The sequence below is a fragment of the Vidua macroura genome, chromosome 12, assembly GCF_024509145.1.
Source record: "Vidua macroura isolate BioBank_ID:100142 chromosome 12, ASM2450914v1, whole genome shotgun sequence".
NCBI classification, from domain to species: domain Eukaryota; kingdom Metazoa; phylum Chordata; class Aves; order Passeriformes; family Viduidae; genus Vidua; species Vidua macroura.
In genome coordinates, this window is record NC_071582.1 from 632,827 (window position 1) to 647,069 (window position 14,243).

A 14,243-nucleotide genomic window follows, 5' to 3' on the forward strand; every position below is an offset into this window, starting at 1 on the left:
TGCTTTCAACAGTAAGTCTGAGCTCCAATGGTAACAGCCAGATCCAAATTACAGGGCCTCCTTTAAATGCTGCCTCCCTACAGCAGCTGCTCATAGGAACAAGCAAAGACAGACACAGAGGCCTTGAACTTGGGCTAACTTTCCTAGCAACCTACCTAACATTTCTCCTGAAGTAAGGGCAAAATGCTGTTACTCTGTCAATGAGTAAGCACCTGCAGCTCACAATTTGCACCTTCATGCAATTTACAAATTCAAAATACTGTGAAATCTTGCTTCTTTTGTCAACCAGGCTAACTTCACTTAGTTGCCAAAAATTTAATTGTCAGGGCTATGAATTATGAAAACCTCTTCATATCTCATTCTGTTTTCAGTAAATAGTGTTAATGTGCATTTCCATAGTATTCCTTACACTTGTTACTAAGCAGACTGCTATGGCTTCGGGAAGAACCATCACAGTACTTAGGTCATACAGACTCAAGTTTATTTTGGATAATGCAAAGATCATGTTCAAACACTTCTTTTCAAAGTGCAACCTAATTTCCTAATCTCTGCTGCTTTACATAACACAGTAACACTACATGGTTTACAGAGAACAACCTATTTTATCGCATTTACTATGAAAAAATTTAAGGAAATTTTGTTACTCAACTTTACAATTTATACCCGGCAATAATATTTTTTAAAAAGCCAGATCACCTTACTCTAATTTTAACATCAATTGTTAGAATAGTTGCTTTAAAGCTTTCCTTTAAAATCTAAGTTACGTGAGGAAGTGGCTGGTGAGAAACTTAAGATAAATAAGACAGAACAGAACAAATAGGTGCTAAAATACTCAGTTTCACGTAGGAAGTGTTTTCCTGGCAAACTTATGGTGAACAGAGCCCAGGGGAGAGGATAAATGAAGCCTCAGATTACCCACGGGAAGCACAGCTAAACCATTTCCTAGTCCAAAAAACTCTGCCTACACAGCAACAGCCCTTTCCAAAGCCCCATAAGCCCTCCGGCCTTTGTACCGCAGGAGAGCTCAAAGCACCCCACAGTGTCTTCAGCTGCCTCCCCTCCACCTGCCCCACACTGCACTATGCCACAGCACAGAATCAAAGCATCTGTAAAGACACAAAAGCCAAATTCCAGTGACTTAAATCATGAGCTAAAGGAAATCTTTAATGGGTTTACAGAATATCAGAAGAAAATTTAGTTTTGATAGGCAACAAACCTTATAAGAAACCCAGCCACGTATTAATAAAACCCAAAATTATTTCATATTTGAAGAAAGTATGACATCTTAGCTAATTGTTTTAGTACAAAATTCAAGAATGCTTTAATATAAGATCAATGTAAAAATATTTCTAATTTGGAGAAAAGTGCAATGATTATGAGTTACAGATTAAATGTAGAACAATAGAAGTTATAATTGAAAGGAGAGAGTTTAAACACAAATATGTCAGAAATCAAAGGAGAATACTTCAGAACTAAAAATGTTTAACCATTAGGGCACAGAGATCTAAAAGTAATTTTTTCCCTCTTGAACATACTACATATCAGCAGAAAAATCAAATATATGACTACATTGGAGCTCAGCTTGATTCTGTGTAACATCAATCACATAGAACTGATTGCAGTACAGCGCTTCCAGAAGCCTCTACTATCACATGAACAGAGCTGCACAGATGAATAAACCTGAAGCTTACAGTAAAACAAGAACTTTACTTGTCCTTATGAGCCAGCTTGTAATAATGAGTTTTCTAAATGCATGTGGCACAGCTGCAATGCGCACTTCATAGAACAAAGGAAGCTATGTAAGGAAGCTATAGAGACACAAAAATAAACATGCCATCAGTTACTTGCTTGAAGCTCTTCTTTTTTCTGGGGCTCAACTGGCCAAAAAGGAGTAAATACACTACACCACATAAGAAGCAGAAGACAAAAGCAGACATTTGAAACAGAAGGAAACATACTCATAAAATCTCTGCCTCATATTATTCTGACTTAAATAATCACTCTCATCTCAATCAATACAATATACCAAGCAGCAAGGCATGTGGAAAAAATATTTACTCTTGTTTGGCATGAATACAGCCTAGATAACAGTCTTTCTAAATTCTCCACCTTTAAGGGAAAAATAAATAATCCCCTGTAGCGCAGCTGCATGCATTCATGTGTATGTATGTTGGCTTGTATGTTCAAGTCCCTTCCTTAAGCACAATCTGTCAATTTTCAAAGGCAGGATTCATTATTACAGATAGACTAAAATATTTCAATTCCATTTGGATTTCAGTTAAGTTGCTGCTTTTATTGGAGTAGCCCAGCTGTGTTAGTAAGGCACAGCAGTACACACAAGTACACTGAAATTCACTGAGTTAGGCTGTAGATGATGAAAAGCCAAGAGTGGAGGACTCTCACTGATGTGTAGCTGTTTGTGACTGCCCTGCTGGCTGTGCTTTCCTTACTGCTGTGTACCTAACGTGGCACACAGCACCCCACAGGCACTGTACACAACATGTAACAACATCTGCAGGCACACTCTCTGGATCTGCAAAACTGAAAAAATTAATCTAAGCAACAGAAAAAACAAAGGGCTTAGATACAAGGGGAAAACAGCAATGTATTGCTCATCACCCCTTACTGCAAAATTACTCAAAAAGACTTTTTCTGTAGGGATGGAAGGAAAAGTTTACTACTAAAGAAATAACTGAATAATAGCAGGGAACAAGATACTCAAAGGATCCTCAGGCTGAAGTAGGAATAGCCCAGTTCTCTTTCTGAATAGACAGAATAAATTAAGAAGGCAATTAGAATAAAGATTGGACTGAGTGGCTAAGATGTTAATGAAGTTAAAAGAGAATGCTTCTCCTTCCATACGCATCGAAAAGACCATAGGAACTTGTAGTATTATCTCCTTTATTAGTCACAGCACACCACAAGGATAAAACTGAAGGGGATTCACAAAACATCCATAGCTGCCACTGCACTATGCTGGCCACGTGACAAGGGGTGGACACTCCAAAAAAGCTGCAAGTTACACCCTCACCAAACACTGGGACATGCTTCAGTTTTAGGAGATAACTAGGATTCACAAAAGAGACATGCCACAAGAGACAAAAGACCATAAAAAGCACTGAGCTGAACAGCCCATCCATTTATCACACAAGTATTTGTAGATCTTTTCCTGACCTTGACAGATGTATGATGAATGTTTTCCTATAGGTGCACCCTGCATTCTCTGACTCTGGCATTGGTTATCAACCAAAACTGGCATATGTATCACCCAGCACAAGCAGACAAGTTTGAATTACTGTGTGCTAACTTCCAGGGAAGTCTTCCAGTACCAAAACAGTGGCATCTGTACATGTTGTGACAGTGTTCAGTTTGCAAATGAGCTATTTGAGTGTCTTTTTAGGTTCTGGACAGATTCGCTGTATTTACCAGTTTCTCCTCAGTGTTCAGACCTGGAAGAGAATCTTCTTGCTGTAAAAAAAGTTTTGATGAAGTCTACTCTTGCACCATTCCTCAATTCCTGAGCTTTGTGACCAAAGCAACACTGGCTTAAGCAACAGTCCAGGAACCATAATTCGTGAGACATATTGTACCTGAGACCTAATCCAAGTTTATTTCCTAGGTTACTCTTAGGACACAGAGGATACCAAGTACAGAGTTCTGTGTGAGAGTAATGGCAAAGCTAAAAATGCCAACTTCAAAGAATGTCCTGCAGATGAGGGGTTGACAGAGGCCTTCTGATAGATCTTCTAACCCTCAGAATGCCATGATATACCTGCTGTCACAGTAAAAGCAGCTCTAGTGCATGTCTTTATTTGCTCAACTGGTTACACATGGACAAGGCATCACTTTCCACATTACTTAAATATTGAAATCTAACGGGTGCTGCCACTGATAGCACCCTTTGCAATTCCAAAAGACTTTCAAAGGCATGAAACCTCTGAGTATTCTGCTCAATGACTATGCCTTTTAAACCGGAACTCTTACCTCACCCAACAGTATCGAGGCTTCTGTTACTGAGGAATATCATAACTCAACCTAATTCCTGTTTGCACAGTCCCATACTTTTTACAGATACAGCAGACCTGAGTTGTGATTTTCAGACAGATTCTGCATCATCCAGATGGAAGTGGGACTTTTTAGTCTCTCCACTACCTTCTATCAGGGAGCTCACTGGGATTCCCCAGTATGAAGCAGTAACAAAGAGCAACAGAAAACATGGCTGCTTGGTTCTGTAGATGTGCTGGTGTTCAAAGGATGCAAAGTAAAGCAGTGTCTTCTGAATACAAGCTCTCCAGGTTCAAGCACATTTTATGGTAAAAGCTTGTTGTTAGCACAAGAATGGAACATTCCACATAAACTTCTCTCACAATTTTTTATTCCTGAAGTCACATGAGCGAAAATAGAATGCATGTTTCTGACTCACTCAACAGAAAACCTCACTTGTTTCAAAAGAGCATTGCAATTGTAGAAACCAGAATGAAGGGTTATAACCAAGGAAATACTATAACCAAGCCACAAAACAACAGAAGTTCACACAACACGGAGTGGGTAACAATTATTTTAAATGCTCAGTTTTAACACCTGCTATGTAACTGTAAACTGTATGCAACTGCAAATATAGTTTAACTTAAGAAACTCCTAATATTTATCAGGTTAGTATTCACTAGGTAAACAAGAGAACTTACCCCTCTTCCTGTGTGATGCTGCCAAATCCAAATCAACATTTCGTCTTCCGCTCTAAATTAAAAGATAATAAAAGCCTCATTTCCTCAGGTGATCATATGTGGTGCATAATATTAGAGTATGTACATTTCATCCCTCACCATAAAAGTGAGACAGTTAACAGAGCTGTAATTATTTCAAATTTTTTTTTTACCATGAGTGCGTTTCTCTTAACAATGATGAATTAAGGTACCGAAACACAGGGCTAAACAAATGTTTCAGATGTACTTCCCATCCAAACATTCTATTGATAATCCCTAAATACATCATGCTGGTTTACTTACCAGTGAATAACCTTCCTCATCTGATTCTGGCTGAGACAAATCAGATTCACTTCTTGACTTCATCAGTCTGTAGCTTGAGTTTGCATGGATTGAGCGACTTTCTGCTGTAAGACTTTCACTCCTGCTTCAAATGCACACGCATTTGTGCGCGCACACACAGAGGAAAAAAAAATGCTGATATAACACAAAGGTAAGATAGCCAAATTTAGCAGGTGCCAGTTTTATTTGGGAGGAGACTATCACAGAACATCACAAGACCACGTTAAAGAGGAAAAGAGTGGTCTGATGGTTTCAATTATATTTAAAAAGGGTATTAGTAAAAACTTTGTTACTTCTTAACAGCTTTACTGGTCAACTAAACAAATGTCAACCTCAAATGAGTGACTGCTGTAGAGACTTCATAAGTATTACACAGAGTAAACAGAAACACTCTGAGCTGAGAGGACAAGAAACAGAGACAGAGTAAGTGGGTGAAAAAGCACTGAACTTATTAAAAACCCACCCCAAAAGTGCATCCTAAAGTTGATATGCTGGAGATGAAAGCCACTTTCACAATTACAAGAGGCAGCCACCCATGTTTTAGGGACTAGATTTCCAAAAAGAGGCAAAAAGAATAAAAGGGTACTGAATATATGTAATTTTCCTCCTCAATATCTTAATATCTTTCCCATCAATATCTTAATTTAAAATATCAAAACAGGACACCTAACAACAAGTCTTACCCATGCCTATGATAGGAATACCTGCAAAAGTCAATCATGAACAACACTTTTGTCATAATAGGCTTTGAATCTTTTGTTTTAAACATACACATTTGGTTTTTTTAACACTACCAAATAGGACATTGGTATGGTTCAAAAAACCACAAATGTGGTAAAAAAAGAAAAATCCAAACACAAAAAAAAAAAATCGCATGAAAAATAAATAGTTTTTCCAAGTACCTCATCCTATCTGTACATCTGGTGATCTGAACTACTTACCACTAAGCCCAACTTTGAAATTTAAATAGGGTCCACACAGAATAAAACTCTTCAGGTTTAGTTAGCATGGCCAAGACAAATTGAGAAAAATCACTTTTCAACAGAAGCATAACACTGCTGTCAACAGTAATTTTCTTCTCAATAAAACTGCAATAATCCTCAGAGTAAAACTGGGGCTGTTTAATCAATTCTAAAGGGAGCAGAGAAGAGTTAACCACGGTGTAAGAGTCAGCAAAGCCCACCTGGTCATGAGCCCGATGCCCTCCGGAGCAGCACAGGGAGGCTGCTGGAGCTGCCCATCCTCCCTTCGCTTCTGCAGCTCCTCAATGGCAGGGCTCACGCCCAAGATCAGCAAGGCACATCTGTGGATCACAGAGTTGCAGGCAGCAGTGTACACATCCTGCCCTTCTGTCAGATCAGTGCTGATCCTTCGTTCTTGCTGGGATTGAGCAGGTGGATCATCAACTCTAGTCCCCGTCCCCATCCTATCTCGATCCCGACTGCGAGCTACTTCACGGGCTGATAGAAAACATTGAAATATTTCTGTAATGTGCAACACAAAAAGAAAGTCTTAGCTTCTAGACAAAGCCACAGAGAATAAAATATTCATCTACATCTTGGGCCAAAAACTGCCCCACTATAAAGAACAACTAATATTTTTTTAACAGTAGAAGAATACAATACTAATACAGTGCCATAAAAGAAGTCATACAAACAAGTTAAATGAAGCACTTATACAATGTTAATTTTAAAATGAAGGACAATGCACTTTGACAGAACACCAAAACTCTTTCAGTGTCTTACTGCAACCCAACTCATGTTTGAATAGCATCAAAGAGAAAGAGGTTATTTCATGTTTGACTTTTAGCAGATGTATATAAAATAATGCTTCTGTAAGTCTGTATTGTGGACACCAGAATATCTCCAATTTGACACTGTTTCAGGCTTTTATTAGCTTTGGGCAGTACAACGAAGATCCTATCAAAATTCTTAGCCTACACTTTACCTAATTCTGCTGTAGTCTAAAGGGTCAGAGTCTTCTGAAGAGTATGTGTGAGAGCCCTCCTCATCTATGTCCAAAGAACTAAAGTTCTCTTGATTTAATCACTTTAATTTTAAAGATTCAGGTCCCCTTTGGAAAGGCAAAGGTAAAACCAAATACTTCCTTCACTGACATGAACAGAACTCCACATGTCAGGTTCAGCATCCCTTAGGAACACAAGTGAGAGAGTCATCATCTTCCTACTTATCTGTGCATGTTTTGCCTGTCTGAATGTTTCTAGATACATTTCCTTTATTGTACCCAGAAGCTCTGTCCAGGTGGAATTTGAGAGCTCTGAGCATTTGCCCAGAATAACTGCAAATCAAGCAGCCAAACATACTGCATGTACTGAGCGGGTGACATGTAAATCTTCTAGAACCACAAATCAGCTCATGAATGTGCACTTCAGCTCCACTGCACTCCATGGAATGACACATCCTATAAAACTAAAGGTGTAACATACATTTTGGTCAATAAGGTCCCAAAGAGAAATGGGAGTGGGAGTCCTAATGGGAAACTCAGCAAAGTAAGAGATGACAGCAGAGACAGGAAAAAGATGAACATTCTAACAGTATCCAGAGGAACAATATTTGGAAAATAAAATTGTGCAACTATGAAAAATAGTTCAAGTCAGCCAACTTCATTTTTTAAGCTACATGCATTCTACAGAAATGTTCCAAGGCTAACACAAATGCTGTCTTGGAGAACACTCAGTTCACAACAAAGAAAAAACCAACCTTGTGTGACTGTCTTTTGATTTACTGAAACTGCAAAAATTAAGGATTAACTACCCCATCAAGCTGCACTACAAGCCCCAATCAGTGTAACAACAGTTTGTGAAATTCACCTTTTTCAAGATACCTTCTGAAGAATTAAACAAGATGTTCACAAAGTCCAGGAGAAAATATGGCAAATACTGTTAAAAATAGCAAACTCTAACTGAAACCTCCAGATTTTAAAGAGCAGAGCTATGCAAAGGCAGAAGTGAATTCCAACACAGCCCGCTATTATCAACAGTTTTGTTTCCAAACTTCAGAATAACATCACCCTTCAAAGCTTACTACATAAAACAACACCACATACACGCACAGCCAAAATTCTGTATCTAAATACTGATGAAAACTCAGAGATCTAATGGCGAGAACTTCAGAGAAAACAAGATGAAACCAAGTAGTCTTGCAGACAGTGCATACAGAAGTGCTGGTATATGTCATATGCCCTGAATTGCAGTGAGCTCACTTAGTATTCACATTCCTTTGTATCTAAAGGATACAAAGGAATGTGAACCATAAAAACACTACATTTTCTGAACCATAAAAAACACTACATCATTGTATAAAAAGAAACCTTTCAAAATGTTTATGCAGACAGATCTTTCAAAATCTTTTAAATAATTGTTCAGCTTTACCTCAGAGTTAAGAGGACACTGTCTTTCCAAAGGACATGGCATTATTTACACACATAACCAGTACTTACTACCAGCTGTCATAACTTCATGTTCTCTTTCCTCCTCTTCATCTTCCTGTTCTGGGTGTCCTTCCTCCCTGTCACGTTCTGCCTGCTCCTCCATTTCTGCTTCTTCATCAATTGTACGAGTAAAAGAATGTTCTTGAGTATCAACATCAGCAGATTCTTGATTATCTAGCATCTTGATTTAAAAAAATTACACACATGAAGTGAAATTCTCACCAAAATGAAAGATGAATGTACAAGGACACAGGCATTGAATAAGAGGTTTCTTCCCACCAAAAAGTACTTTTGATATTGTGTGAAATATACAACAAAGACAGTTGTTTACATTCAAGGTTTTTAATAGTTAAGTCGGAAAATTTCATTTTCCTTTTGTAACCGTGACTCAGATTATCTAGAGAAAAACGTCTCCTTGTAATGCTTACTGACACTCTACAGTCAAACTTCTGACACTTCAGCACCAAAGCCTTTAGAAACCATAAGCCTGGTATACTGTGCAAAAGCAAACCAGGTACTTTTTCCCAATGGCATTAAATCTGAAGCAACAAATCTACCGCATATATCAGATTTGCTGTATTGCATCTCTAAGTTTGAGGATTTCTGGGAGTAACAGAACTTAGTGCACACACCCCCAATGCTTTCAGAAGTGCCGGGCCTCTTGCAGCTGTTAAACCCCTACCCTGAGAAAGGAAGTGGGCAAGATACACACATCCCCATAATATTAACCAAAAGTAGGAGACATGCCTACACTATTTTTAAGAGCAGATACACTACTGCTTTACAGTACAGCTAAAAAGCCTCTTAATCCTGATGCTACATGAGAATTTTGTTCATTAAAAATATTTTGCTTGTATATTGTAAACCACAATTAAAAATCCTATCAAAGAAACTTGCTTTAAGTAGTCACTTTGTATTGCCAAACAGGCCCTAATCCTGTAATTCACTGAACACTTTCATCATTAATACTGATCTGGCTTAATAAAGTTTTTCAGAAGTTGACAGTTTCAGGCCCAGTGCTCTCATATCAGACATTCACATAGGGCTGACAAGGACAAGTTGTGCTAAAGCAATGCTAGGACTAAGAAGATAATGTGGCCATGGCAGAAGGAAGAACAGGTAGGCAAGGAAAGGGAAGAGAGAGGTTCAGAGATCAGAGGCCCAGATAATGCAGCTGGATTCAGGAATGGCAGCCAGACAAAGCTGTGGCCTGCCCAACACAGCTGAGCTATCTCCAGCTAAACTGTAGAGCCTCTGTGGACCAGCATTCTAGAGATGGGAAGAGGGAAAACCAGACTTGAGGCTGGGCTTTGGTCGAGCAATGCCAACCAGTCATTTGCTTTAATTGATTTAATATCACATACTCCAGACTAAAGGACTCCTAATTATACCCTGCCCATTTTTATCTGGAAACTCATAAAGGTTTTACAACAGGATAGAGAAAAATACTGGCAATTATGTAATATTTTCTAAATAGCCAGTAAAGCCAGAAGAACTGCAAAGAAATGCACAGCCTTACCCATCTGTCTCTGGAGGATGACCTGGTCTGAATAAGCTCCATGTTCTTGCACGCAAGCAAGCGACTCCGAACTTTATATACACAGCGGTAAACTTCTGCCAAGGCCTTACCAGGCTGGTACCTACAGAAAACCACATCCAAGCCAGGGGAAAAAAAAAAAAAAAAATCACACAAACTTCCCTTCAAAAAGTCAAGTTGAACTTTCAAAAGCAGCTTTAAGTTACTTGCCTGCTCTCACCACAAGCTTGACTAAGTAAACTCGTATGTTTCAGAAGAGCTGCAAGGACGAATCTGGACACAGTGTCTAGGAGGGATTCATTACTTAAAGTTGCGGTATCCCAGTCTGAAAATAGAAATGATTCATCAAAAATGGCTACCGTTCCCAAAAAACAAAAATATTTGGTTTTTTCAATATTGCATTCAATATCGTCAGCCATTTAATTTTTTTTTTTTAAGAACTGGCTTTTTAATTTCAAAAAACTGTCCCCCACTTTAAAAAGAACCATTATGAAAATAATATTGCTCCACTATGAAATAACTGAACTGCCAGGCAAACCTTCACAAAGCACCATAATTCTCCATAGGGAAATAAAAAATTACTGTCCTCTTTCTTTACAAGTAAGTTCATAATATATTTTTGTGTTAAATGTTATCTATAAATCCTTGTGAACGGCTGTAAAAATGACAGAATGTACCTGGTCATAGGTAAGTCTAGTCTAAAACACCTGCTCCTCAGCAAGTTCCATGACACTGCCTGTGACAGTCTGCTAACATGAGCATACAACTTTCAGTCAGCTGAACAGAGCAGATCCATATCAACTTCTAAGGAACCCAGTTCCACAACCTAAGTTATACAGATCAGCCCATTCGACTCAAGATTTTGCAAGCAGATAACCAACACTGTTTTTACTGGAATTCCCACTTCTGTGGAATCCTGTAACAGAATTCCCTGTGTTGTTCTCAACAGGCACACAATACCATTTTCTCTTTTCTTCATCTGGTTCAGCTTGGCCAAAGCTACAGAAAATTATCTCTGGATACAGCACTTACAGTATAACTACAATGCTCAGTGGATCTCATTAAAAGGAAGCTGGAAAGATTGAGCAGGAAACCCAGATTTTAGGCAATAAGCATGAAAGACTATTACTACTGTAGGACTTGAAAAACAAAAGCTGACTTACCCCTTCATTCCATTCCTAACATATTTTGCCAGTTATTTTGCCTTCCCCCATCTCCTCCCCTTTAATTTTTCTTTTTAATTGCAAGTTTCACCCTGCTCTACTCAGAAAACAGAAAAAAATAACAACTGAGTAAGCAAACAAGAGTTTCTTCTTAACAGTTCAGAGGGAAAAGAACATTGAGCTACATGTTTGCCAAGCACTGAAATCAGTGTCAAAAGTAACAGAAAAAGCAAAAGAAATATCATGGAACATAATAATAAATAAAGTTTATCATGTTGTAGAATTAAAAATCATTGCCAAAGAAAATACAGGATTATGCTGGGAGCGTAGTTGGAGCATTTAACTTGCTTTCAACATACACAGGTATTTTCAACACCTTACCTTTACTGACAGCATAGTCCTGCATACTGATCCACAGGCTCCTTGCTGGCTCTTTTGTACAACCCAAGGCCAAATCAACATAGACTGTGATCTCCGGTCTCAGCTTATAATCAAAGGGCTTCTGCTCCTCATTTCCAGACAGGGCCACTTCTAACAAGGAGCTCATGCATTTGTCTAACAGAAGGGAAATACCAAAGAAATTAAACTCTGCAAATGTTGGGGATTACACGCATGTATCTAACAGCATTTAAACCACCTTTCAACTTCCTCTTAGTTAAAAAAAAAAACAAACAAGACGTGTCATTGTCCTTCCGCAAATTCACCTTACATAGGAAAGTGACTTAAAAGGCAATCTACATAAAACCTATGGAGATTTAAAAGCATTATCCAACTCTTCTTCAAGAGCATAAATCTGTATCATTAATTCTACCTGAACTGCACAGCTATGCACTTGCAACTATTGCCCATTTCAAAACACTCTGTCTTGTAAGTCTTGAAGGAGCTTACTCAGAATGAGAGGGAGGAGGAGATGAGAGCTAAGAGGAACAGGGCACAAAGAAACAAGTGGCCCACTCAGATAGGAAGGGATGACTGGAACACCACTGCTGAGTTGTTGATAATTCTGGTAGATCAAAAATCATTTTGCAAGTAGAATAAAATAGAAGAGATTTTTCCAATAATTATTATGAAAAATTGAGTTCCTGGAGTGTCTGTTAAATGCTGAGCATCTAAACCATTGCCAATTAACTGTGTGAAGTCTGTAGTCTTCCACTGAGAAACTGCGATTTTTTTTTTTTCTTCTGAATGCATTTCCAAGACTCCATAAACTACATCATAACCTTAAATACCATTTTGGAACTTCTTGTATTACTACACAAATAGAAAAGAACGCTGAAAGACAAACCTTAAGTACAGAGACTTATTCAAACATCATCAGAAATTTCACACCTGAACACATATTTGCACTGACCATTAGGCACTGGCACTGAACAGCTCACCTAAATGAGGAATATCCATCTCCACTCCATCACTGAACAGCGGGGTTTTGAGCCAGTAGGCCGTGTCCTGCTCCTCAGGGGACACTGGAGGGCCCTGCAGCATCCCCCCCAGGCAGCGCCCGATGAGCAGGGCCACTGTCCTCTCCAGGTCCACCAGCCACACCCACGACTGGGCAGGCTGTGGCAAGGGCACACCCGCAGGGTCGATCAACTCAGGGCCACCTGCAAGTATTCAGTGCCAGGTTAGTCACTCATGCCCAGGTGTCACAAACAATTCCAAAATCCCAGTGCTAATGGCAGATTCTGTTCATGTTTCCCAGTTAACAGTAGACTTGCCCCTCAATCAGCAACCTTTCATCTGAAGAAACAGCAGCTAGGACAAACAGATCACTGAACACTGGAACTACAAGCACAGCAGAGGCCACCACCATTCATGGCACAGCTGTTCATGAAGTAAAGGCTCTTTTAAACTCTGCCCAAGAACTTGCTTTGTCCAATACACATTTCTCTGTGTTCTGATAAACACATATAGATTAAGGATACAACTGGAAACAGCACTCAGAGCAGAAAAAAGTATTGCACAGCAAGGGATATTAATACATTAAGGAAATTGAGAAGGAGATGCAGCAGGACACATAGTTTTTAAAAAATAGACATCTTAAAAAGGGAGAGCTAAATTCCACTACAATAGATGCCATTGTTTATTTTTCAGATTAAAAGCAGGTTTGTTATTACACTTACCATGAAGAGGCCACTGTAATTCCTGATCTTCCAAAAGGGCTGCAGCAGGCAAGAGTCTGTTGAGACGATCTAAAGGTGGCAGCAGATCCAGCAGGTAACTCAGTAAAGGCCGGGCTACTGACACTGGCAGCAGCAACAGTGAGTTGACAATTTGGGAGAGCATGCTGCCAGCAGCTGATACATAAATCACATCTGCAGAGAAAAAACCAAACTGAATTAATTACGGTTATGGAATAATGTAAGCAAAATTTTAAAAGTCAAAGAATTGCATCTCAGCTATCTCAGAAACAATAAAAGTCGAATTGATAGGTTTAATTATTAATCTCTTATTTTAGTTACACGCTTCTCAGTAATCACAATAATTGTACTTCTAAAAAAGAGAAATCTACAACTAATGAAACTGAAACAATAATGCACATTCTGTATTCTGTTCACATTCACATTCTGGAGTGAAGATGAACAGAATGGAGAACTCACATTCTCCAACCTGTACTTTTCCTGCACACAAAATGTCCTCTCAACAACATGAACCAGCCATTCCTGGGTAGACACCTCATCTCCTCCTTTGGGGGAGACTTGGGATGCCTAATTTATGCAGATATAGGAAAAATAAGGGATTTTTTAACTTAAACCTAAGCAAAAAAAAAGTGCCCTAAGGTTGCAGAGCCACCGTTATGATTTTTCCATGGACAGTTACCTCTCAATTTTTCCCCAACACTACCATTCCAAGAGCTTTCCTTAAGCAGCGTTACAGAACGGGAATAGATATCTGTAGCATGAGGCAATAAAAGCTGAAGGTGCTTGTGAAGCAGTGCCACACTGCTGGAATTCTAGAAGGAAACAAATGTAAGAATAATGCTGTATATACATATAAGAGGTTCATATTTAAAACACTTCAGCTTTCATATACTCAGAAGATTTTCAAAAG

At 38.8% G+C, this 14,243-nt stretch overlaps 1 protein-coding gene across 11 annotated transcripts in view; it reads right to left on the minus strand.

The window, feature by feature from the left end:
• Nucleotides 1-14,243, minus strand: part of HERC1 (HECT and RLD domain containing E3 ubiquitin protein ligase family member 1) — a 102,584-nt gene that overhangs the window by 41,328 nt on the left and 47,013 nt on the right. For all 11 annotated transcript variants that reach the window (XM_053987965.1, XM_053987967.1, XM_053987969.1 and 8 more), the window contains exons 16-25: nucleotides 14,013-14,145; nucleotides 13,316-13,507; nucleotides 12,575-12,796; nucleotides 11,577-11,750; nucleotides 10,243-10,357; nucleotides 10,015-10,135; nucleotides 8,505-8,676; nucleotides 6,229-6,529; nucleotides 5,007-5,127; nucleotides 4,686-4,737 (exon numbers count right to left, since the gene is read on the minus strand). In XM_053987965.1, the coding sequence (XP_053843940.1) occupies nucleotides 4,686-4,737; nucleotides 5,007-5,127; nucleotides 6,229-6,529; nucleotides 8,505-8,676; nucleotides 10,015-10,135; nucleotides 10,243-10,357; nucleotides 11,577-11,750; nucleotides 12,575-12,796; nucleotides 13,316-13,507; nucleotides 14,013-14,145 (1,603 nt within the window). The remainder of the gene's footprint in view (nucleotides 1-4,685; nucleotides 4,738-5,006; nucleotides 5,128-6,228; nucleotides 6,530-8,504; nucleotides 8,677-10,014; nucleotides 10,136-10,242; nucleotides 10,358-11,576; nucleotides 11,751-12,574; nucleotides 12,797-13,315; nucleotides 13,508-14,012; nucleotides 14,146-14,243) is intronic.